This window comes from Scyliorhinus canicula, chromosome 10 (assembly GCF_902713615.1).
Source record: "Scyliorhinus canicula chromosome 10, sScyCan1.1, whole genome shotgun sequence".
Taxonomy (NCBI): Eukaryota; Metazoa; Chordata; class Chondrichthyes; order Carcharhiniformes; family Scyliorhinidae; genus Scyliorhinus; species Scyliorhinus canicula.
The window spans coordinates 142612554-142637734 of record NC_052155.1 but is presented as its reverse complement, the minus strand read 5'-3'; the positions used below and the strand labels follow the sequence as shown (position 1 = coordinate 142637734).

Sequence of the window (25181 nt, the reverse complement as noted above, 5' to 3'; positions counted from 1 at the left end):
TCCCCGCCCCTACTCTTACCTATGTCGTTGGTACTGATGTGTACCATGACTTGTGACCGTTCCCCCCTCCCCCTCAAGGATTCTGAAAACACGGCCCAAGACATCATGGATACTGGCACCCGGGAGGCAACATACCATCCGTGAGTCTCTTTTGTTGTCACATAACTGTCTAACTGTCCCTCTAACTATCGAGTCCCCAATAACTATTTTTTTCCTGCTGTCCTCCCTTCCCTTCTGAGCCACAGGGATGGACTCAGTGCTAGAGATCCGGTCACCGTGGCTTACCCCTAGTAAGTCCCTCCACCCCACCAGTATCCAAAGCGGTATACTTGTTACTAGGGGGAACGACCACAGGGGATCTCTGTGCTGACTGCTTCCTCCCAGCCCCTCTCACCATCACCCATCTATCTTCATCAGAGTAACTACATCCCTACTATGACCACCTCTGCCTCCAGAATGATCTGAAGTTCATCCAGCTCCAGCTCCAGTTCCCTAATGCGGTTTCTGAGGAGCTGGAGATGGGTGCACTTCCCACAGGTGAAATCAGCAGGGACACTGATGGCGTCCCTCACCTCAAACATTCTGTAGGAGGAACATTGCACTGCCTTCCCTGCCATCCCCTCGAGATAACTTGTGGATGCAGATAAAACAGAAAAAAGAAGGAAAGAGCTTACCTGATATTCACTCACCCCCTTAGATTAGAGGAGCTGGAAGGGTGGGGGACACTACAAGTGTAGTGTCTCGGGTTTTAGCAACCTTCTTGTACAGGTCCCACCTGCCCCGGAAGAGATTCCAATGGTCCCCAAATCTGAAAACCTCCCTCCTACACCACCAGTTTAGACACGTATTTAGCTGCACTATCCTCGTATTTCTTGCCTCACTGGCACGTGGCACAGGGAGTAATCCTGAGATTACAACCTCGAGGTTCTGCTTTTTGGCTTTCTGCCCAACTCCCTGAACTCCTTCTGCAGGACTTCACCACTCTTCCTGCCTATGTCGTTAGTACCTATGTGTACTACGACCTCTGGCAGTGCACCTTCCCCCTTCAGGATGTCCTGTGTACACTTGATGATTGCACACCATCTGACTGTTCATCGAATGGTACCCCTTCCTGTTTGTGAACAGGGGCCTGTTTTCCGCCGTTGGCGACCTGCAACCCATCTATCACCCCCTGGACCCGGGGCATCCTGGCGACAGCAGTGAACCCCGCTGCCCGGGCATCCTAGTGGGGCGGTGCACAGGATAGTTGATGTACCGCTTTGCCTGGGCATACAGGGCGTCAGTTATGGCGCAAATGCACCTATGTGCCGATGCCTGGAAGGTGCCGGACAGGTCCCCACTCGGCGACTGGAACTACCCAGTTGCATTAAAGTTCAGTGTGACCGTCACCTTGACGGCCATCGGGAATGGGTGTGTGTCCCCCATACCCATACGGTGCAGGTGTGCCATCATCTGACAGTCTCCCTGCTCGACCGTAGTCTCCTTCTGCATGCCTGGTCTGGAAGGTCCTCAGAGGATATGAGGTTGCAGTACATGCGTGGCCTCATCCGGTGACTCGTTGACATCTCCTCCTCCCTCTCACCCTGCTGGGACTGTTGGCCGGCCAGCCCTCCAGCCTGAGTGGCTGCCACCTGCCCCTCTGCGGCCCGCTTCTCTGCTGCTGCCTCCTCCTCCACTCTGAGCAGCCCCCTCTCATGCTGCCACTATGCTTCATGCAGGGCATTGCCATGGCGGCCAGCATCGCAGATTGATGACCAAAAGCCATTATTTTCTGCAGGGGGTGAAATGCAAACATGTTATCATGGCGCATACACCCATGCCCAAGCAGGTACCATGAGCTGCACGATGGCCCCATTGGTGCCCCTGGTCCTGGCACCCATCCCTGCTGCCAGTGGCACTGTTGGATGGCACTGACCTTGGTGTGGTCCTGGATGGTTATGGGGAGAAGGAAGGAGAATGAGGGTGAGAAAAATAGCAGCCATGATTGAATGGCAGAGCAAACTTGATGGGCCGAGTAGCCTAATTCTGCTCCTATGTCTTATGGGCTGCCAGTTGGGTGGGTTGCCCGGGGGGTGCAGTCCATACGGCCGTTGTCACTGCGTGCACCCAGGGGCCGTGGTGGGTGGGTGGCCAGCAGGATGGCCGCCGTAATGGAGGTCTGTGCCTGGGCACCGCACCTGTCCTGTTGGGGGGCTCCTACGCTGCTTGGCCTGTCTCCCCGCTTCTCCTTCCCGGCCTGGGGTAGGGGGTACCCCAGGAAGCACGGCCGGTGTCCGAGCCGAAAGCCTGCATTCACCCCACGCAACTTCCTCCCTCCTCTCTCTGCCGCCGCAGCCAGCACGCTAGGTTCACAAATTTATATAGCACATGAGAAACACGCCGTCGGGAATTTGGCCCATCCGAGGCGCTGCATCGCTGAACCCGGAGAATCGGTTGTCAGGACCGCTAATGATATGCTTACTGTGCTTTCAGGCCGCGCGACGGACACCGCAATTTTGTTGTTTTTTTGGGGGGGGGGGGGGGGGCGGAGAATCCTGACTTGGTGTGAAACTGGCATCTGGCTCGATTTTGGCGTTGGAATCTCTTGCCCGCCCGATCGTGATTCCAGCCCATGATTCCCCTTTAGAAATCCTGGCTGGCTCTTGCAAATCAACCAGTGTTTTTCGACCAATTCTATCCTGAATTCTTGTTGCCAAATGCTTGTCCACTACTGATGTTAAACGGACTTGCCTGTAACTGCTGGGGCTATCCATCCAGTATTTTTGAAGAAGGGTGTAACATTTGCAATTCCCCAGTCCTCAGGCACCTCCCCTTCTCTGCATCTAGAGAAGACTAAAAGATTATGACCAGTGCCCCCCCGCAATTTCCATTCTCTTTTTTTTAATAAATAATTTTTATTGAAATTTTTACAAAATACAAAATATAAACATCTTAACTCTATTAACGTACAACCGCGGTAACACCCCATAAACAATGCCCCCCCCCAGCTTCAAGAGCAACTTCAAACAAAAGGAAGAAACAAAAACAAAGAAAAAGAGAAAAGAAAAAAAAACAAACAAAGGAGAGAGATAGCACCCTCCACAAACCCTTGTGCACAGTTCTCCCTCCCCCCAATCCTTCCCCCCCCCCCCCCCCCCCCCCCCCCCCCCCCCCCCCCGGGCTGCTGCTGCTGTCGGCCTGTTTCCCTACCGTTACGGGCAGCACGGTAGCATGGTGGTTAGCGTCAATGCTTCACAGCTCCAGGTTCCCAGGTTCAGTTCCTGGCTGGGTCACTCTCTGTGCGGAGTCTGCACATACTCCCCGTGTGTGCGTGGGTTTCCTCCGGGTGCTCCAGTTTCCTTCCACAGTCCAAAGATGTGCGGGTTAGGTGGATTGGTCATGCTAAATTGCCCGTAGTGTCCTAAAAAGTAAGGTTAAGGTGGGGTTGTTGGGTTACGGGTATAGGTTGGATACGTGGGTTTGAGTAGGGTGATCATTGCTTGGCACAAAATCGAGGGCCGAAGGGCCTGTTCTGTGCTGTACTGTTCTATGTTCTATGTTCCGCCAGGAAGTCCAGAAAGGGCTGCCACCCTTGTACTGATCCCCTCAGGGCAAATTTCACCCTCTCCAATTTAATGAACCCCGCCATATCATTGATCCAGGCCTCCACGCTTGGGGGCCTCGCATCCTTCCATTGGAGCAAGATCCTCCGCCGGGCTACTAGGGACACAAATGCCAGGACCCCGGCCTCTATCGCCTCCTGCACTCCCGGCTCCACTGCAACCCCAAAAATTGCGAGTCCCCAGCCTGGCTCGACACTGGATCCCACCACCCTCGACACCGTCTTTGCTACCCCCTTCCAAAACTCCCCCAACGCTGGGCACGCCCAAAACATATGGGCGTGGTTCGCTGGGCTCCCTGAGCACCTAGCACACCTGTCCTCACCCCCGAAAAACCTACTCATCCTTGTCCCAGTCATGTGGGCCCTATGCAGCACCTTGAACTGTATGAGGCTAAGCCTCGCACAGGAAGATGAGGAATTCACTCTCTCCAGGGTATCCGCCCACGTCCCCTCCTCAATCTCCTCCCCCAGCTCCTCTTCCCACTTCCCCTTCAGTTCCTCCACTGAGGCCTCGTCTACCTCCTGCATTACCCGGTATATGTCCGAGATCCTCCCTCCTCCGACCCACAACCCCGAGAGCACCCTATCCCGCACCCCTCGTGGGGGCAGCAAGAACCCCTCCACCTGCTGCCTGGCAAACGCCCTCACCTGGATGTACCTAAACATGTTCCCCGGGGGGGAGCCCAAACTTTCCCTCTGACTCCCCCAAGCTCACGAACCTCCCCTCCACAAACAGGTCCCTCAACCTCCTAACCCCTGCCCTGTGCCAGCCCAGAAATCCGCCATCAATGCTCCCTGGGGCGAACCGATGGTTCCCCCGTATCGGGGCCGCCATCGAGCCCCCCATTTCTCCCCTGTGCCGTCTCCATTGCCCCCAAATTTTGAGGGTAGCCGCCACCACCGGGCTCGTGGTATACCTCGTTGGAGGGAGCGGCAACGGCGCCGTTACTAACGCTTCCAGGCTCGTGCCCACACAAGACTGCATCCTCTCCCACGCTGCCCCCTCCTCGTCCATTACCCACTTACGCACCAGTAGTACCCACAGAGGTTGGGCAACGCCAGCCCACCCCCTATCCCTGCCTCGTTCCAGGAACACTCTTCGAACCCTTGGAGTCCCATGCGCCCACACAAAACCCGTGATACTGCTGTTGACCCTCCTGAAAAAGGCCTTTGGGATAAAGATGGGGAGGCACTGGAACAAGAACAAAAACCTCGGGAGCACCGTCATCTTAACGGACTGCACCCTCCCCGCCAGTGACAGCGGTAACATATCCCACCTCTTAAACTCCTCCTCCATCTGCTCCACCAACATTGTTAGGTTGAGCTTGTGCAGGGCCCCCCAACTCCCAGCCACCTGGACCCCTAGGTACCTGAAGCTCTTCCCTGCCTGCTTCAGTGAGAGCCTACCAATCCCCTCCACTTGATCCCCCGGATGCACCACAAACACCTCGCTCTTGCCCAGGTTCAGCTTATACCCCGAGAAACCCCCAAATTCCCCAAGGATCCTCATCACCTTCGGCATCCCCCCCACCGGGTCCGCCACATACAGCAGCAGGTCGTCCGCGTACAGTGACACTCGATGCTCCTCCCCACCCCGCACCATGCCCCTCCAGTTCCCTGACTCCCTCAATGCCATGGCCAGGGGCTCAATTGCCAACGCGAAGAGCAAGGGGGACAGGGGGCACCCCTGTCTCGTCCCCCGATGCAGCCGAAAGTACTCCGACCTCTTCCTATTCGTGGCTACACTTGCCATCGGGCCTTGTAGAGCAACCTCACCCACCGAATAAACCCCTCCCCAAACCCAAACCTCTCCAACACCTCCCACAAGTACTCCCACTCCACCCTATCGAAGGACTTCTCCGCGTCCAACGCCACCACTACCTCCGCCTCCCCTTCCACCGCCGGCATCATAATGACATTGAGGAGTCTTCGCACATTTGTGTTCAGCTGCCTTCCCTTCACAAACCCCGTCTGGTCCTCATGTATGACCCCGGCACACAATCCTCTATTCTAGTGGCCAGGATCTTTGCCAGCAGCTTGGCATCGGCGTTCAGCAACGAAATCGGCCTATATGATCCACACTGCAGAGGGTCCTTGTCCCGCTTCAGGATCAAGGAAATCAGCACCCGCGACATAGTTGGGGGCAAAGCCCCCCCCTCCCATGCCTCGTTGAAGGTCCGAACCAACAGGGGGCCCAACAGGTCCAAATACTTTTTATAAAATTCCGCCGGAAACCCGTCCGGCCCCGGCGCCTTCCCCGACTGCATGCTCCCTATCCCTTTGACAACCTCCTCCAACTCGATCGGTGCCCCTAGTCCCTCCACCCGCTCCTCTTCCACCCTCGGGAAACGCAACCTGTCCAGGAAGCGCCCCATTCCACCCTCCTCCACCTCAGAGTGGTACAGTTCCCCATAAAAGTCCCTGAAGACCCCATTGACCTCTACCCCCCTCCGCACCACCTTCCCAGCGCTATCCCTCACTCCCCCAATCTCCCTGGCCGCGTCTCGCTTCCGGAGCTGGTGCGCCAGCATCCTGCTCGCCTTCTCCCCGTGTTCATACACTCCACTGGGCTTCCGCCTTTGTGGTCGTCAGTAGGTCAAATCTGGCCTGTAGGCTACGCCTCTCCCCCAGCAATCCCTCCTCCGGGGCCTCCGCATATCTCCTATCCACCTGCACCATCTCCCCTATCAGTCTTTCCCTTTCCCTCTGCTCCCCCCTCTCCCTATGGGCTCGGATGGAGATCAATTCCCCCCTCATCACCGCCTTCAATGCCTCCCAGACCGTCCCCACCCGAACCTCCCCGTTATTGGCCTCGAGGTATCTCTCAATATACCCCCGGACCCTCCCGGCCACCTCCTCCTCTGCCAGCAGCCCCACCTCCATGCGCCAGAGCGGACGTTGGTCCCTCTCTTCCCCCAGCCCGAGGTCCATCCAGTGCGGGGCATGGTCCGAAATGGCAATGGCGGAGTATTCCACTTCCTCCACCCTCGGCACCAGCCCCCTGCTCAGGACAAAAAAGTCAGTCCTCGAGTAGGCCTTATGTACATGGGAGAAAAACGAGTATTCCCTGGCCCTTGGCCTCTCAAACCTCCAAGGGTCCACCCCCCCCATCTGGTCCATAAATCCCCTCAGCACCTTAGCCGCCGCCGACCCCCTACCTGTCCGGGACTTGGATCGATCCAATGGGGGATCCAGCACAGTGTTAAAGTCGCCCTCCACCTCCAGGGCCGGAATGCGGCCCAGCATACGCCGCATGAACCCCGCATCGTCCAATTTGGGGCATAAACATTCACCAACACTACCCGCTCCCCCTGCAGCTTACCACTCACCATCACATATCTCCTGCCACTGTCAGCCACCACATTTAACGCCTCAAACGACACCTTCTTCCCCACCAGGATCGCCACCCCTTTACTCTTCTCGTCCAGCCCTGAGTGGAATACCTGGCCCACGCACCCCTTTCTCAGCCGGACCTGGTCCACCACTCTCAGGTGTGTCTCCTGGAGCATGGCCACATCCGCCTTCAGGTGCGCAACTACTCGGGCCCTTTTGACCGGCCCATTCAGCCCCCTCACATTCCAGGTTATCAGCCGGATCCGAGGGCTCCCTGCCCCCTTCCCCTGCCGATTAGCCATACCCCATGCCTTGCCCACGCCCGGCCAGCGTCCCACGCTCTGCCAGTTTCCCACGGCGGCACCTCCCCCCCCCCCCTCCAGCACCTCCTGCGTCCTCCAGCTCCTTCCTGACCATTTCAGCAGCAACCCGGTAACCCCCCCCCCCCCCTCCCCTCCCCCTCTAGGCTAGGACCCCTCCTAGCCGCGCCCCCCCCCTCTACAGCACTCCCGTGAGCCAGCTATCTTCTGCTGACCCCGGCGGCTCCCGCCCTACTTTCGGCTCCTCCCAACGTGGGACTGCCCCTCCCCCATAGTGTCCATCAACCAGTCCACCCTCCCCCGCTCCTGCGCGTGAAAAGAAAACCCCGCCCCCTCCCTCTCCCAGCGCGGGGACCCCGCAGAAAGCCCGCGCTTTCGCCCTGCCGGGCCCCGCCTCCTCCAGGGCCACTCCCATTGTCAGTCCCCCCCACCAGCTCCCCAAACACCCCGTTTACCCCTCAGTCCAAACCTGTCCACCCAACTCCTGCTAGAAAACCCATAAAGAAAACACCCGTACGGCATCACCCCACCCACCCTACGGCCACCCCACATCATACCCTAAACCCCGCAGATACACATACAGTATAAATAAATACAGTATTCCACAGCATCCCCCATCCGGGGGACCCTCAGTTTGTGTCCAGTTTCTCGGCTTGCACGAAGGCCCACGCCTCCTCCGGGGACTCAAAATAGTGGTGCCGATCCTGGTAGGTGACCCACAGACGCGCCGGCTGCAGCATTCCAAACTTCACCTTCCGTCTGTGGAGCACCGCCTTCGTCCGGTTAAACCCGGCCCTCCGCCTCGCCACCTCCGCACTCCAGTCCTGGAAGATCCGCACCTCCGTGTTCTCCCATTTGCTGCTCCGCTCCTTCTTGGCCCACCGGAGCACACACTCACGATCCACAAACCGGTGGAACCTTACCAACACCGCCCGCGGCGGCTCGTTCGGCTTGGGCCTCCTAGCCAGAATTCTGTGGGCCTCCTCCAACTCCAGGGGCCCCTGGAAGGACCCAGCCCCCATCAGCGTGTTCAGCATCATCACCACATAGGCCGCTAGGTCCGACACCTCCAGCCCCTCCGTGAGGCCCAGGATCCGTAAATTCTTCCTCCTCGACCGGTTGTCCAACTCCTCGAACCGCTCCTGCCATCTTTTATGGAGCGCCTCGTGCACCTCCACCTTCCCCACCATGGCCACGACCTCGTCCTTCCTTTCGGCGGCCTGCTGCTGCAGCTCCCGGATCGCAGCCCCTGGGCTGTCTGGGTCTCCATCAGTTCCCTGTTAGTTGCCTTGATGGATTCCAGCAGCTCCACTTTCAGATCCTGGAAGAGGCTCAGCAGAGTCGTCTGGACCCACTTCTTCAGTTCTTCAAAACTTTTGCCGGCCGCCATTTTGTCCTGCGGGTCCCGATTTTTTTCAAAAGTTTTTCCTCCCGATTCTCTCCCTGCTCCGCTCCTGGTCTGCACCAGGGGACCTCTGGGGAAACTCCGGGCCTCTTCCCCCGTCGGGATTTGCCTCTTAAGCTCCGTTGGGGGCCTTTAAAAAAGCCCCGAAGTCCGTTTTTTTCGGGAGCCTCCGAACGTGCGGCTCAGCTGGTCATTGCCGCTACCGGAAGTCGCAATTTCCATTCTCAATACCTTCAATATTGTTAGATGCATCCCGTCCGGTCACGGTGCCTTATCAGTACTGACAATCTATTCAAAGTTTCCTCCTTATCAATTTTGAACCCTTCTAGGGACAGTGTTTCCTTGACATGTCACCATGTACCAGCCTCCCCGGACAGGCGCCGGAATGTGGCGACTAGGGGCTTTTCACAGTAACTTCATTGAAGCCTACTCGTGACAATAAGCGATTTTCATTTTTCATTTGAATGGGTAGCACTTACCTCCTTCGGTAAGTGCTACCCAAGACGGATGCAAAGTATTCATTTAATATCTCCGCCATGCACCCTGCCTCCACCTGTAAATCTCCTTTTAGGTCCCTAAATGGCCTTACCATCCGTTTACAATTGATATGCTTATTGAAGGCTTTGGGATTCCCCTTTATGTTGGATGCCAGTTCTCTATTCCTTTTAGTTGTCAACTATATTTTCTATCTGACATCAATCATAAGCACACTTTTTCTTCTTTCTCTTAATTTATCTTCTCTATCTTAATTTCTATCTCCTTTTTCACTGAGGGAACTTTTGATTTGTTTGCCCTATGTTTCATTTTGAAGGGAATATACCTTATCCCTATCCGGACAATTTCTGCTTTGATGGTAGCCCAGTGTTCAGCTACAGCTTTTCACACCAACCTTTTATTCCAGTCTAAATGACTGAGCTCTATTCTTGCCCCAAGCTCCACCCCAGTTAATTATTGTTACTCACAATTGCCTATTTTCCTTTTTTACCGTCATCTTAATCCTTACAATACAATGTTCATTCTCTCCTAAATGTTCCTCCACTGACAGTTGATCTACTTGGTGGAGCTCATTTCCAAGAACTAAAACCAACAGTGCATCCTTTCCTGTTTGACTGGACTGTTGCCCTTTTTAAACCAACAGTGTGTCTTAACTCGTATATGGTGGACGAATGACTATGAAACTCAGTTTATAAAACAGAACAATATTTATTCATGCACACACAATGGTTATGGATATTCAATCAGACACTGCCAATCATAGGTTACATTATACCCCAATAGTTCCAAGATCTTAACTTGGCAGTGGCTGACGGGCATTAGGCCTGTTATCTGTAATTTTGGTCTTGTAGTTGGTTATCAATCTGGTTTTCTTCTGACACTAGTCTTCCTTCTGTCGGTAGTGTGGATGGTCTCCTTCGTCGGCCAGTGGAAGTCACCGTTGTTCGTTATTGCTGCTCCAGAGAAAGAATGAATCCATGCAGTAACTCTTATGCTGTTTGAATTTTGTGGGCGCTCTCTGGGTCATTTGTCTTGATCAGGGCTCAATCAGCCTGATCGATAAAGTCCAATCAGGGGCTGCCGCATCAATTTTGGGGTGAGCACTCAGTGGCTATACTTGAAGGTGTGGAAACATGTAGGCCCTTCCATACAAGGAAGTTAGGTGCCGCTGCGTCTGGTAAACAATTGTGATTAACAAGACAGCTCTATTGATCCTGCTGGTGGCCTGGAGATAGCTCTTTACTTATATTATTTGCATCAAGCTGTGAATTTGTTTGAAGTCTGCAATGCCTTTTCCTGTAGTTTTATTTGATCTTCCTGCTGCCTGCTTGTCCATGCCCTTAACCAGTTTTCCCAGCATCCCTTCCTGGACACCATCTAAGAACTTTGCACCTCTCCAACCTTTACACTAACACTGTCCCAGTCTACTTTCGCTTAATGAAAGTACCCCATTAAAACTATAATGTTGAATCTCTCTGTAATTTCCCTGCAGATTTGTTCTTCTATATCCTTATCACTATTTGGCAGTCTATAGACTACACCAAGGCATGTAACTGTACCCTTTTTGTACCTTCGCCCCAGCCAAATTGATTTTGTCCTTGACACCTTTGGGACATCTTCTTCCTCCAGCACTGGAATGTTCTCTTAACAAACACCTAGAACATAGAACATAGAACGATACAGCGCAGTAGAACATAGAACAGTACAGCACAGAACAGGCCCTTCGGCCCTCGATGTTGTGCCGAGCAATGATCACCCCACTTAAACCCACGTAACCCGCACACCCGTAACCCAACAATCCCCCCATTAACCTTACACTACGGGCAATTTAGCATGGCCAATCCACCTAAACCGCACATCTTTGGACTGTGGGAGGAAACCGGAGCACCCGGAGGAAACCCACGCACACACGGGGAGGACGTGCAGACTCCACACAGACAGTGACCCAGCCGGGAATCGAACCTGGGACCACTGGAGCTGTGAAGCATTGATGCTAACCACCATGCTACCGTGAGGCCCCGATACAGGCCCTCGATGTTGCACCGACATGGAAAAAATCTCAAGGCCACCTAACCTACACTATGCCCTTATCATCCATATGCTTATCCAATAAATTTTTCAATGTTGGCGTGTTCACTACTGTTGCAGGTAGGGCATTCCACGGCCACACCACTCTTTGCGTAAAAAACCCACCTCTGACCTCTGTCCTATATCTATTACCCCTCAATTTAAGGCTATGTCCCCTCGTGCTAGCCACCTCCATCCGCGGGAGAAGGCATTCCTGTTATTCTTTCCAAAGTGAATCACCTCACTCTTCTCCACATTAAACTCCATTTGCCACCTCTCAGCCCAGCTCTGCAGCTTATCTATGTCCCTCTGTAACCTGCAACATCCTTCCGCACTGTCTACAACTCCACCGACTTTAGTGTCGTCTGCAAATTTACTCACCCATCCTTCTGCGCCCTCCTCTAGGTCATTTATAAAAATGACAAACAGCAACGGCCCCAGAACAGATCCTTGTGGTACGCCACTCGTAACTGAACTCCATTCTGAACATTTCCCATCAACTACCACTCTCTGTCTTCTTTCAACTAGCCAATTTCTGATCCACATCTCTAAATCACCCTCAATCCCCAGCCTCCGTATTTTCTGCAATAGACGACCGTGGGGAACCTTATCAAACGCTTTACTGAAATCCATATATACCACATCAACTGCTCTACCCTCGTCTACCTGTTCAGTCACCTTCTCAATGAACTCGATAAGGTTTGTGAGGCATGACCTACCCTTCACAAAACCATGCTGACTGTCCCTAATCATATTATTCCTATCTAGATGATTATAAATCGTATCTTTTATAATCCTCTCCAAGACTTTACCCACCACAGACGTTAGGCTCACCGGCCTATAGTTACCGGGATTATCTCTATTCCCCTTCTTGAACAAAGGGACCACATTTGCTATCCTCCAGTCCTCTGGCACTATTCCTGTAGCCAATGATGACCTAAAAATCAAAGCCAAAGGCTCAGCAATCTCTTCCCTGGCTTCCCAGAGAATCCTAGGATAAATCCCATCCGGCCCCGGGGACTTATCTATTTTCACCTTGTCCAGAATTGCCAACACTTCTTCCCTACGCACCTCAATGCCATCTATTCTAATAGCCTGGGTCTCAGCATTCTCCTCCACAATATTATCTTTTTCTTGAGTGAATACTGACGAAAAGTATTCATTTAGTAGCTCGCTTATCTCCTCAGCCTCCACACACAACTTCCCACCACTGTCCTTGACTGGCCCTACTCTTACCCTAGTCATTCTTTTATTCCTGACATACCTATAGAAAGCTTTTGGGTTTTCCTTGATCCTACCTGCCAAAGACTTCTCATGTCCCCTCCTTGCTCGTCTCAGCTCTCTCTTTAGATCCTTCCTCGCTTCCTTGTAAATATCAAGCGCCCCAACTGAAACTTCACGCCTCATCTTCACATAGGCCTCCTTCTTCCTCTTAACAAGAGATTCCACTTCTTTGGTAAACCACGGTTCCCTCGCTCGACCCCTTCCTCCCTGCCTGACTGGTACGTACTTATCAAGAACATGCAATAGCTGTTCCTTGAACAAGCTCCACATATCCAGTGTGCCCAACCCTTGCAGCCTACTTCTCCAACCAACACATCCTAAGTCATGTCTAATGGCATCATAATTGCCCTTCCCCCAGCTATAACTCTTGCCCTGCGGGGTATACTTATCCCTTTCCATCACTAACGTAAAGGTCACCGAATTGTGGTCACTGTTTCCAAAGTGCTCACCTACCTCCAGATCTAACATCTGGCCTGGTTCGTTACCCAAAACCAAATCCAATGTGGCCTCGCCTCTTGTTGGCCTGTCAACATATTGTGTCAGGAAACCCTCCTGCACACATTGTACAAAGAATGACCCATCTAATGTACTCGAACTATATCTTTTCCAGTCAATATTTGGAAAGTTAAAGTCTCCCATAACAACTACCCTGTTACTTTCGCTCTTTTCCAAAATCATCTTCGCCATCCTTTCCTCTACATCCCTAGAACTATTAGGTGGCCTATAGAAAACTCCCAACAAGGTCTCCTTTCCTGTTTCTAACCTCAGCCCATACTACCTCAGAAGAAGAGTCCCCATCTAGCATCCTTTCCGCCACCGTAATACTGTCCTTGACTAGCAGCGCCACACCTCCCCCTCTTTTGCCCCCTTCTCTGAGCTTACTAAAACACCTAAACCCCGGAACCTGCAACAACCATTCCTGTCCCTGCTCTATCCATGTCTCTGAAATGGCCACAACATCGAAGTCCCAGGTACCAACCCATGCTGCCAGTTCCCCTACCTTATTTCGTATACTCCTGGCATTGAAGTAGACACACTTCAAACCACCTACCTGAACACTGGCACCCTCCTGTGAAGTCAAATCTGTGCTCCTGACCTCTATACTCTCAATCTCCCGTACCCCAAAACTACAATCCAGGTTCCCATGCCCCTGCTGAATTAGTTTAAACCCCCCCAAAGAGCACTAACAAATCTCCCCCCCAGGATATTGGTGCCCTCAGGTTCAGATGTAGACCATCCTGTCTATAGAGGTCCCACCTTCCCCAGAAAGAGCCCCAGTTATCCAGAAATCTGAATCCCTCCCGCCTGCACCATCCCTGTAGCCAAGTGTTTAATTGCTCTCTCTCCCTATTCCTCATCTCACTATCACGTGGCACGGGCAACAACCCAGAGATAACAACTCTGTTTGTTCTCGCTCTGAGCTTCCATCCTAGCTCCCTAAAGGCCTGCCTGACATCCTTGTCCCCTTTCCTACCTATGTCGTTAGTGCCAATGTGGACTACGACTTGGGGCTGCTCCCCCTCCCCCTTAAGGACCCGGAAAACACGATCCGAGACATCACGTACCCTTGCACCTGGGAGGCAACATACCAAACGTGAGTCTCTCTCGCTCCCACAAAATCTCCTATCTGTGCCCCTGGCTATTGAGTCCCCAATTACTAATGTTCTACTCCTTTGCCCCCTTCCCTTCTGAGCAACAGGGACAGACTCCGTGCCAAAGGCCCGTACCCCATGGCTTACCCCTGGTAAGTCGTCCCCCCCACAAGTATCCAAAACGGTATACTTGTTACTCAGGGGAACGACCGCAGGGGATCCCTGTACTGACTGCTTCTTCCCAGTCCCTCTTACAGTTACCCATCTATCTCCAGTCTTTGGTGTAACTACTTCCCTGAAGCTCCTATCTATGACCCCCTCTGCCTCCCGAATGATCCGAAGTTCATCCAGCTCAAGCTCCAGGTCCCTAACACGGTTTTTGAGGAGCTGGAGTTGGGTGCACTTCCCACAGATTGAAATCAGCAGGGACACTGACGGCGTCCCTCACCTCAAACATTCTGCAGGAGGAGCATTGTACTGCCTTCCCTGACATCACCTCTAGATTTAAAAAAAAACAAGAAAAAGAAAAAGAAAGGAAGAGCTTACCTGATATTACCTCAAACCCTGCTCCCGCTGAAAGGTAAGCAAATTTAAAGGCACTCACTCACCTCCACCCCTCTCCTCTTCTTTTCTTTCTTACCGTTTCCGAGCACCTTGTACCCAGAATTATTTAACACTAGTCTTGCCCTTCCATGTGCCAGGTCTCGCTATCATCACAACATTGTATTTTCACAATGCAATCTGCACCTGTAACTCCAATTTCTGTCCTTGTTGAGATAGGCTAACTCAGTAAAAGTTAGGAATCAAACTCGAGGACTTTTTATTTCTGTGACTCTGTACCAAAACAGTTGGTGCATTACTCACTTAGCCAATGGGTGAGATGAATTCATTGAGTGTTATATATAAACAAAGAAAGATTTATGGCACAGAAGGAGGCCATTCAGTCCACCATGTTTCCGTCAGCCAAAATAGTGTTATTCAGCCTAATTCTATTTTCTCGCACTTGGTCTGTAGCCCTGTGTATTAAAAACACTTCAATTGCATATCTGAATGTTTACAAATGTGTGATGAGGATTTTATGGTAGCATTATGGATAGCACAATGGCTTCACAGCTCCAGGTTCGATTCCAGCTTGGGTCACTGTCTGTGTGGAGTCTGCACATCCTCCCTGTGTGTGCGTGGGTTTCCTCCGGGTGCTCCGGTTTCCTCCCACAGTCCAAAGATGTGCAGGTTAGGTGGATTGGCCATGATAAATTGCCCTTAGTTTCAAAATTGCCCTTAGTGTTGGGTGAGGTTACTGGGTTATGGGAATAGGGTGGGTATGTTGACCTTGGGTAGGGTGCTCTTTCAAAGAGCCGGTGCAGACTCGATGGGCCGAATGGCCTCCTTCTGCACTGTAAATTCTATGAACTGTAAATTCTATGAACTATGAACACTGTTTCAGGTAGTTATTATTACTGGAATTATTGTCTATATTACTTAAGATGTGCGAGGCAATTTTTTTTAGACAGGGTGCCTGGAATGCGTTGCCAGGTGGGATTGTGGAAGCAGATACAGTAATAACGTTCAAAAGGTATCTTGGCAAATACATGGATAGGATGGGTATAGAGGGAATATGGCACAAGGAAATGCCAAGGGTTTTGGCCAAGGTTGGTATCATGCCCAGTATAGGCTTGGAGGGCCGAAGGGCCTGTTCCTGTGCTGTATTTGTCTTTGTTAAGAATAGGGTAAAAGCGGTAGATTTTGATTTTAAGCTGCCGCTGAAACCAACCCATTCTAATTTATACATTGGCAACAAATTTACACAATTTGTCCATTTGTTTCAGTTTATTTTTGCAACATACATTTCTGAAGGGGCTCCAGCAGATGTTGAATTGAATACAGAGAACAGGAAGCTGCTATATAGAAAACTAGAGCCACCTTTTGAAGAACTATTTGATCATGTGGAAGAATATGTTCTTGTCTTGCTATTGGTACCTTGGATACACATGATTGAAATGGACATGTCAAGATTTAGAAAGGTACAGTCCATGTATCTGAACATCTTTTTAAATATGTCTAGAAAATAGTCGACTTAATATCTTGTACAGTTCTGTATTTGTTAATTTCTCTCTCTGTATCATAAACAGCTGATTAACAGAATAGACAAGTAATCTGTTCTGTCACCAGACGTAAGGGCAATGTGTGAATGCAGACACCCATAACTCCTTTTGTGAGGAGGCAGCTGATCTCCTTTGCAAGATCTTCTTGACACTATACTTGAATGTGGGAATTTCAATGGCTTGGTAGCAGATGATTAGTTATTGGCCTATCCAAACACTTATTTTCTCACACATGTGCTTCTATTTCAAATCACTTCAAATCTGTGCCCTCTCATTCTTGATCCTTTAACAAGCAGGAACAGCTTCTGCTTATCTACTCTGTCCAGAAAGCTCATGATTTTGAACAACTCTATCAAAGATCCAAAGATGTGCGCGTTAGGTGGATTGGCCCTTAGTGTCCAAAATTGCCCTTAGTGTTGGGTGGGGTTACTGAGTTATGGGGATAGGGTGGAGGTGTTGACCTTGGGTAGGGTGCTCTTTCCAAGAGCCGGTGCAGACTCGATGGGATGAATGGCCTCCTTCTGCACTGTAAATTCTATGTCTATGTCTATGTAAATCTCCTCTAAATGTTCTTCTCTCCAAGGAGACCAGTCCCACCCTTTCAAATCTATCTTCATAAGTGAAGCTTCTCATCCCTGGAACCATTCTTTTTGCACTCTCCAATCACATTCTTTATATGGTGTGATGCCCAGAACTCTTCATTGAATTTACAGTGCTGAAAGAGGCCATTCGGCCCATCGAGTGCACTGGCCCTTGGAAAGAGCATCCTATTCAAGCCCACACCTGCATCCTATCCCTGTAACCCAGTAACCCCACCTCACCTTTTTGGACACTAAGAGCAATTTAGCATGGCCTATCCACCTAACCTGCATATCTTTGGACCTTGGGAAGAAACCAGAGCCCTTGGAGGAAACCCACACAGACACGGGAGAACGTTCAGACTCCGCATAGACAGTGACCCAAGCCGGGAATTGAACCTGGAACCCTGTAGCTGTGAAGCAACTGTGCTAACCACTGTGCTACTGTGCTTCCCCCACTGTGCTACAGTGCTGCCCTGTGTAACTGCACAATATTCCAGCTGACGTCTAATTACTGTCTTGTGTAAGTTCAGCATTAGATCCTTGCTTTTGCACTCTATTCCTCTATTAATAAAGCTAAGAATGGTATATTTTTTATTTACTGCTCTCTCCACCTGCCTTTCTACCTTAAATAACCTATGCACATATATACCCAGGTCCTTTTGCTCCTGCACCCCTTTTTAGAATGTTACCCTTTTTTTAAGATTGTTTCTCTATGTTCTTCCTACCAAATGCATCACATCACACTTCTCTGTATTGAACTTCATCCAACTCCTATCTGCCCTCTCCAACTTACTCATGTCCTTTTGATGTTCAACACTGTCCTTTTCCCAAATTTACAATATTTTCAAACTTTGCGTTATCCACAAACTTTGATATTGACCCCTGCACGCCAAAGCTTGATTATTAACATATATGAGGGAAAGCAAGGGTCCTAATTCCATCCCCTGCGGAACACCAGTACAAACCTTCCTGCAGTCCAAAAAATAGCCATTGACCTTACTCACTCATCCCTATTACTGAGCCAATTTTGTATCATGTTGCTACTGTCCCATTTATTTTACAAGCTATAACTTTTCTCACAAGTGTGTTGTGTGGCACGGCGTCGAATGCCTTCTGAAAATCCATGCGCACTACATCACAGCATTTCCTTTATCGACCCTTTCTATTATCTCCTCAAAAAAACTCCAGAAAGTTAGTTAAGCACAATTTCCCTTTAGAAATCCATGCTGGCTCTTTCTAATCAACCCACAGATTTCCATGTGACTCATAATGAATGAACCTACGAGGGAACGAGCGGTCCTAGATTTTGTCCTGTGTAATGAGACAGGATTGATTCATGATCTGATAGTGAGGGATCCTCTCGGAAGGAGCGATCACAATATGGTGGCATTTAAAATACAGATGGAGGGTGAGAAGGTAAAATCAAGCACTAGTGTTTTGTGCTTAAACAAAGGAGATTACAATGGAATGAGAGAAGAACTAGCTAAGGTAGACTGGGAGCAAAGACTTTATGGTGAAACAGTTGAGGAACAGTGGAGAACCTTCCAAGCGATTTTTCACAGTGCTCAGCAAAGGTTTGTACCAACAGAAAGGAAGGACGGTAGAAAGTGGGAAAATCGACCGTGGATGTCTAAGGAAATAAGGGAGAGTATCAAATTGAAGGAAAAAGCATACAAAGTGGCAAAGATTAGTGGGAGACTAGAGGACTGGGAAATCTTTAGGGGGCAACAGAAAGCTACTTAAAAAGCTCTAAAGAAGAGTAAGATAGATTATGAGACTAAACTTGCTCAGAATATAAAAAGAGATAGTAAATGCTTCTACAAATAAATAAAACAAAAAATAGTGGCTGAGGTAAATTATTGGTCCTTGAGAAGATGAGAAGGGAGATGAGGAAATGGCTGAGGAACTGAACAGGTTTTTTGGGTCGGTCTTCACAGTGGAAGACACAAATAACATGCCAGTGACTGATAGAAGTGAGGCTATGACAGGTGAGGACTTTGAGATGATTGTTATCACTAAGTAGGTAGTGATGGGCAGGCTAATGGGGCTAAAGGTAGACCAGTCTCCTGGCCCTGGTGGAATGCATCCCAGAGTGCTAAAAGAGATGGCTAGGGAAATTGCAGATGCACTAGTGATAATTTGCCAAAATTCACGAGACTCTGGGGTAGTCCCGGCGGGTTGGAAATTGGCAAACGTGACATCACAGTTTAAAAACGGAGGTAGGCAGAAAGCGGGTAATTATAGGCCAGTGAGCTTCACTTCGGTAGTAGGGGAGATGCTGGAATCTATCATCAAGGAAGAAATAGCGAGGCATCTGGATAGAAATTGTCCCATTGGGCAGACACAGCATGGGTTCATAAAGGGCAGGTCGTGCCTAACTAATTTAGTGGAATTTTTTGAGGACATTACCAGTGCAGTAGATAACGGGAGCCAATGGATGTGGTATATCTGGATTTCCAGAAAGCCTTTGACAAGGTGCCACACAAAAGGTTGCTGCATAAGATAAAGATGCACGGCATTAAGCGTCTCCCTACTTGAGAAAGGACGTACTGGCACTGGACGGTGTGCAGAGGATATTCACTAGGTTAATCCCAGAACTGAAGGGGTTGGATTCCGAGGAGAGGTTGAGTAGACTGGGACTGTACTCATTGGAATTTAGAAGGATGAGGGGGGATCTTATAGAAACATATAAAATTATGAAGGGAATAGATAGGCAGAGGGCAGCAGAGCAGAGCTACTGATCAGCTGTTCTGGGGAAATTTGCATACGTGCAGTGCGGTCAGCCTAATTTGAAGGTGTACCTGCGAAGGAGACCCGAGGAGTTTGAGTGAAGGCAAGCATCCAGCAGAGGGCAGCAGAGCAGAGCTACTGATCAGCTGTTCTGCGGAAATTTGCATACGTGCAGTGCGGTCAGCCTAATTTGAAGGTGTACCTGCGAAGGAGACCCAAGGAGTTTGAGTGAAGGCAAGCATCCAGCAGAGCTACTGATCAGCTGTAATGGGTAAATTTGCATACGTGCAGTGCGGTCAGCCTAATTTGAAGGTGTACCTGCGAAGGAGACCCGAGGAGTTTGATTGAAGGCAAGCATCCAGCAGAGGGCAGCAGAGCAGAGCTACTGATCAGCTGTTCTGGGGAAATTTGCATATGTGCAGTGCGGTCAGCCTAATTTGAAGGTGGTTTGTGGAGGGGCTGTTGTCAAGTGACAGAGGGGGTCATAGATAGAAGCTTCAGGGAGGTAGTTACGCCAAAGAATAAAGATAGATGGGTGACGGTGAGAGGGGCTGGGGGTAAGCAGTCAGTACAGGGATCCCCTGTGGTCGTTCCCCTTAGTAACAAGTATACCGTTTTGGATACTTGTGGGGGGGGACTTACCAGGGGTAAGCCATGGGGTACAGGCCTCTGGCATGGAGTCTGTCCCTGTTGCTCAGAAGGGAAGGGGGAAAGGAGTAGAACATTAGTAATTGGGGACTCAATAGTCAGGGGCACAGATCGGAGATTTTGTGGGAGCGAGAGAGACTCACGTTTGGTATGTTGCCTCCCAGGTGCAAGGGTACGTGATGTCTCGGATCATGTTTTCCTGGGTCCTTAAGGGGGAGGGGGAGCAGCCCCAAGTCGTAGTCCACATTGGCGCTCACGACATAGGTAGGAAAGGGGACAAGGATGTCAGGCAGGCCTTTAGGGAGCTAGGATGGAAGCTCAGAGTGAGAACAAACAGAGTTGTTATCTCTGGGTTGTTGCCCGTGCCACGTGATAGTGAGACGAGGAATAGGGAGAGAGAGCAATTAGACACGTGGCTACAGGGATGGTGCAGGCGGGAGGGATTCAGATTTCTGGATAACTGGGGCTCTTCCTGGGGAAGGTGGGACCTCTATAGACAGGATTGTCTACATCTGAACCTGAGGGGCACCAATATCCTGGGGGGGGGAGATTTGTTAGTGCTCTTTGGGGGGTGTTTAAACTAATTCAGCAGGGGCATGGGAACCTGATTTGTAGTTTTGGGGTACGGGAGATTGAGAGTATAGAGGTCAGGAGCACAGATTTGACTTTGCAGGAGGGTGCCAGTGTTCAGGTAGGTGGTTTGAAGTGTGTCTACTTCAATGCCAGGAGTATACGAAATAAGGTAGGGGAACTGGCAGCATGGGTTGGTACCTGGGACTTCGATGTTGTGGCCATTTCAGAGACATGGATAGAGCAGGGACAGGAATGGTTGTTGCAGGTTCCGGGGTTTAGGTGTTTTAGTAAGGTCAGAGAAGGGGGCAAAAGAGGGGGAGGTGTGGCGCTGCTGGTCAAGGACAGTATTACGGTGGCGGAAAGGATGCTAGATGGTGGACTCTTCTTCCGAGGTAGTATGGCCTGAGGTTAGAAACAGGAAAGTAGAGGTCACCCTGTTGGGAGTTTTCTATAGGCCACCTAATAGTTCTAGGGATGTAGAGGAAAGGATGGCGAAGATGATTCTGGAAAAGAGCGAAAGTAACAGGGTAGTTGTTATGGGAGACTTTAACTTTCCAAATATTGACCGGAAAAGATATAGTTCGAGTACATTAGATGGGTCGTTCTTTGTACAATGTGTGCAGGAGGGTTTCCTGACACAATACGTTGACAGGCCAACAAGAGGCGAGGCCACATTGGATTTGGTTTTGGGTAATGAACCAGGCCAGGTATTAGATCTGGAGGTAGGTGAGCACTTTGGAGACAGTGACCACAATTTGCGGCCTCACGGTAGCATGGTGGTTAGCATCAATGCTTCACAGCTCCAGGGTCCCAGGTTCGATTCCCGGCTGGGTCACTGTCTGTGTGGAGTCTGCACGTCCTCCCCGTGTGTGCGTGGGTTTCCTCCGGGTGCTCCGGTTTCCTCCCACAGTCCAAAGATGTGTGGGTTAGGTGGATTGGCCATGCTAAAATTGCCCGTAGTGTAAGGTTAATGGGGGGATTGTTGGGTTACGGGTATACGGGTTACGTGGGTTTAAGTAGGGTGATCATTGCTCAGCACAACATCGAGGGCCGAAGGGCCTGTTCTGTGCTGTACTGTTCTATGTTCTACTGTTCTAATTCGGTGACCTTTACGTTAGTGATGGAAAGGGATAAGTATACCCCGCAGGGCAAGAGTTATAGCTGGGGGAAGGGCAATTATGATGCCATTAGACATGACTTAGGATGTGTAGGTTGGAGAAGTGGGCTGCAAGGGTTGGGCACACTGGATATGTGGAGCTTGTTCAAGGAACAGCTATTGCGTGTTCTTGATAAGTACGTACCAGTCAGGCAGGGAGGAAGGGGTCGAGCGAGGGAACCGTGGTTTACCAAAGAAGTGGAATCTCTTGTTAAGAGGAAGAAGGAGGCCTATGTGAAGATGAGGCGTGAAGTTTCAGTTGGGGCGCTTGATAGTTACAAGGAAGTGGTGGGAAGTTGTGTGTGGAGGCTGAGGAGATAAGCGAGATACTAAATGAATACTTTTCGTCAGTATTCACTCAGGAAAAAGATAATGTTGTGGAGGAGAATGCTGAGACCCAGGCTATTAGAATAGATGGCATTGAGGTGCGTAGGGAAGATGTGTTGGCAATTCTGGACAAGGTGAAAATAGATAAGTCCCCGGGGCCTGATTGGATTTATCCTAGGATTCTCTGGGAAGCCAGGGAAGAGATTGCTGAGCCTTTGGCTTTGATTTTTATGTCATCATTGGCTACAGCAATAGTGCCAGAGGACTGGAGGATAGCAAATGTGGTCCCTTTGTTCAAGAAGGGGAGTAGAGATAACCCCGGTAACTATAGGCCGGTGAGCCTCACGTCTGTTGTGGGTAAAGTCTTGGAGAGGATTATAAGAGATACGATTTATAATCATCTAGATAGGAATAATATGATTAGGGATAGTCAGCATGGTTTTGTGAAGGGTAGGTCATGCCTCACAAACCTTATCGAGTTCTTTGAGAAGGTGACTGAACAGGTAGACTAGGGTAGAGCAGTTGATATGGTGTATATGGATTTCAGTAAAGCGTTTGATAAGGTTCCCCACGGTCGGCTATTGCAGAAAATACGGAGGCTCGGGATTGAGGGTGATTTAGAGATGTGGATCAGAAATTGGCTAGTTGAAAGAAGACAGAGGGTGGTGGTTGATGGGAAATGTTCAGAATGGAGTTCAGTTATGAGTGGCGTACCACAAGGATCTGTTCTGGGGCTGTTTGTCATTTTTATAAATGACCTAGAGGAGGGCACAGAAGGTTGGGTGAGTAAATTTGCAGACGACACTAAAGTCGGTGGAGTTGTAGACAGTGTGGAACGATGTTGCAGGTTACAGAGGGACATAGATAAGCTGCAGAGCTGGGCTGAGAGGTGGCAAATGGAGTTTAATGTGGAGAAGTGTGAGGTGATTCACTTTGGAAAGAATAACAGGAATGCGGAATATTTGGCTAATGGTAAAATTCTTGGTAATTATTAGAACAGTACAGCACAGAACAGGCCCCTCGGCCCTCAATGTTGTGCCGAGCAATGATCACCCTACTCAAACCCACGTAACCCGTATACCCGTAACCCAACAATTAACCTTACACTACGGGCAATTTAGCATGGCCAATCCACCTAACCCGCACATCTTTGGACTGTGGGAGGAAACCGGAGCACCCGGAGGAAACCCACGCACACACGGGGAGGACATGTAGACTCCACACAGACAGTGACCCAGCCGGGAATCGAACCTGGGACCCTGGAGCTGTGAAGCATTGATGCTAACCACCATGCTACCGTGAGGCCCATTGTGGATAAGCAGAGGGTAATGTGGATGAGCAGAGGGATCTCGGTGTCCATGTACATAGATCCCTGAAAGTTGCCACCCAGGTTGATAGGGTTGTGAAGAAGGCCTATGGTGTGTTGGCCTTTATTGGTAGAGGGATTGAGTTCCGGAGCCATGAGGTCATGTTGCAGCTGTACAAAACTCTGGTACGGCCGCATTTGGAGTATTGCGTACAGTTCTGGTCGCATCATTATAGGAAGGACGTGGAAGCTTTGGAACGGGTGCAGAGGAGATTTACCAGGATGTTGCCTGGTATGGAGGGAAAATCTTATGAGGAAAGGCTGATGGACTTGAGGTTGTTTTCGTTAGAGAGAAGAAGGTTAAGAGGTGACTTAATAGAGGCATACAAAATGATCAGAGGGTTAGATAGGGTGGACAGTGAGAGCCTTCTCCCGCGGATGGAGGTGGCTATCATGAGGGGACATAGCCTTAAATTGAGGGCATGATGTGGAGATGCCGGCGTTGGACTGGGGTGAGCACAGTAAGAAGTCTTACAACACCAGGTTAAAGTCCAACAGGTTTGTTTCAAACACGAGCTTTCGGAGCACGGCTCCTTCTTCAGGTGAATTCACCTGAAGAAGGAGCCGTGCTCCGAAAGCTCGTGTTTGAAACAAACCTGTTGGACTTTAACCTGGTGTTGTAAGACTTCTTAAATTGAGGGGTAATAGATATAGGACAGAGGTCAGAGGTAGGTTTTTTACGCAAAGAGTGGTGAGGCCGTGGAATGCCCTACCTGCAACAGTTGTGAACTCGCCAACATTGAGGGCATTTAAAAGTTTATTGGATAAGCATATGGATGATAATGGCATAGTGTAGGTTAGATGGCCTTTAGTTTTTGACTTCCCATGTCGGTGCAACATCGTGGGCCGAAGGGCCTGTACTGCGCTGTATCGTTCTATGTTCTAGATGCGGGTAGGTTGTTTCCACTGGTGGGTAAAAGCAGAACTAGGGGGCATAGCCTCAAAATAGGGGGAAGTTGATTTCGGACTGCGTTTAGGAGGAACTTCTTCACCCAAAGGGTTGTGAATCTATGGAATTCCTTGCCCAGTGAAGCAGTTGAGGCTCCTTCATTAAATGTTTTTAAGATAGAGATAGATAGTTTTTTGAAGAAGAAAGGGATTAAGGCTTATGGTGTTCAGGTGGGAAAGTGGAGATGAGTCCACAAAAGATCAGCCATGATCTCATTGAATAGCGGAGCAGGCTGGAGGAGCCAGATGATCTACTCCTGTTCCTCGTTCTGATGTTCTTATGTTCTATTACACCGAACACCCTCACCTCCCACACTACCAAACTACCTGCATGCACACCCTCTGTTGTATATACCTGAAGCCCTATGAGCTGGGGGCACTGGCTTGGCAGTGACAGCTGGTCTGGGCAATGGGATGGAGGATCATTCACAACCCACTCTGAAATTAGCTCTGTTCTCAACAACGTTTGACAATGTCTGACTCATGCCCACAGTAGCACCTTCCACCTGAGCGATCGCTGCATGTGAGCTGGCCAGTCCATCATATGGCCCTGTCCAATCGCTGGAGAAGGGGTGCAGGTGATGATCAGGCTGGGGCTGCGGCTGGGGCGGGGGACTTGCACTGTCCATCCACTTTGCCTCTCGTCCCCCACC

At 50.3% G+C, this 25181-nt stretch overlaps 1 protein-coding gene across 1 annotated transcript in view; it reads left to right on the top strand.

Annotated features, from left to right (window-relative positions):
- The window catches only part of LOC119972149 (regulator of G-protein signaling 22-like), an 810134-nt gene that overhangs the window by 469390 nt on the left and 315563 nt on the right, over positions 1-25181 (top strand). Inside the window, exon 15 of the mRNA XM_038808479.1 lies at positions 15924-16118. Coding sequence (XP_038664407.1) covers positions 15924-16118 — 195 coding nt within the window. The remainder of the gene's footprint in view (positions 1-15923; positions 16119-25181) is intronic.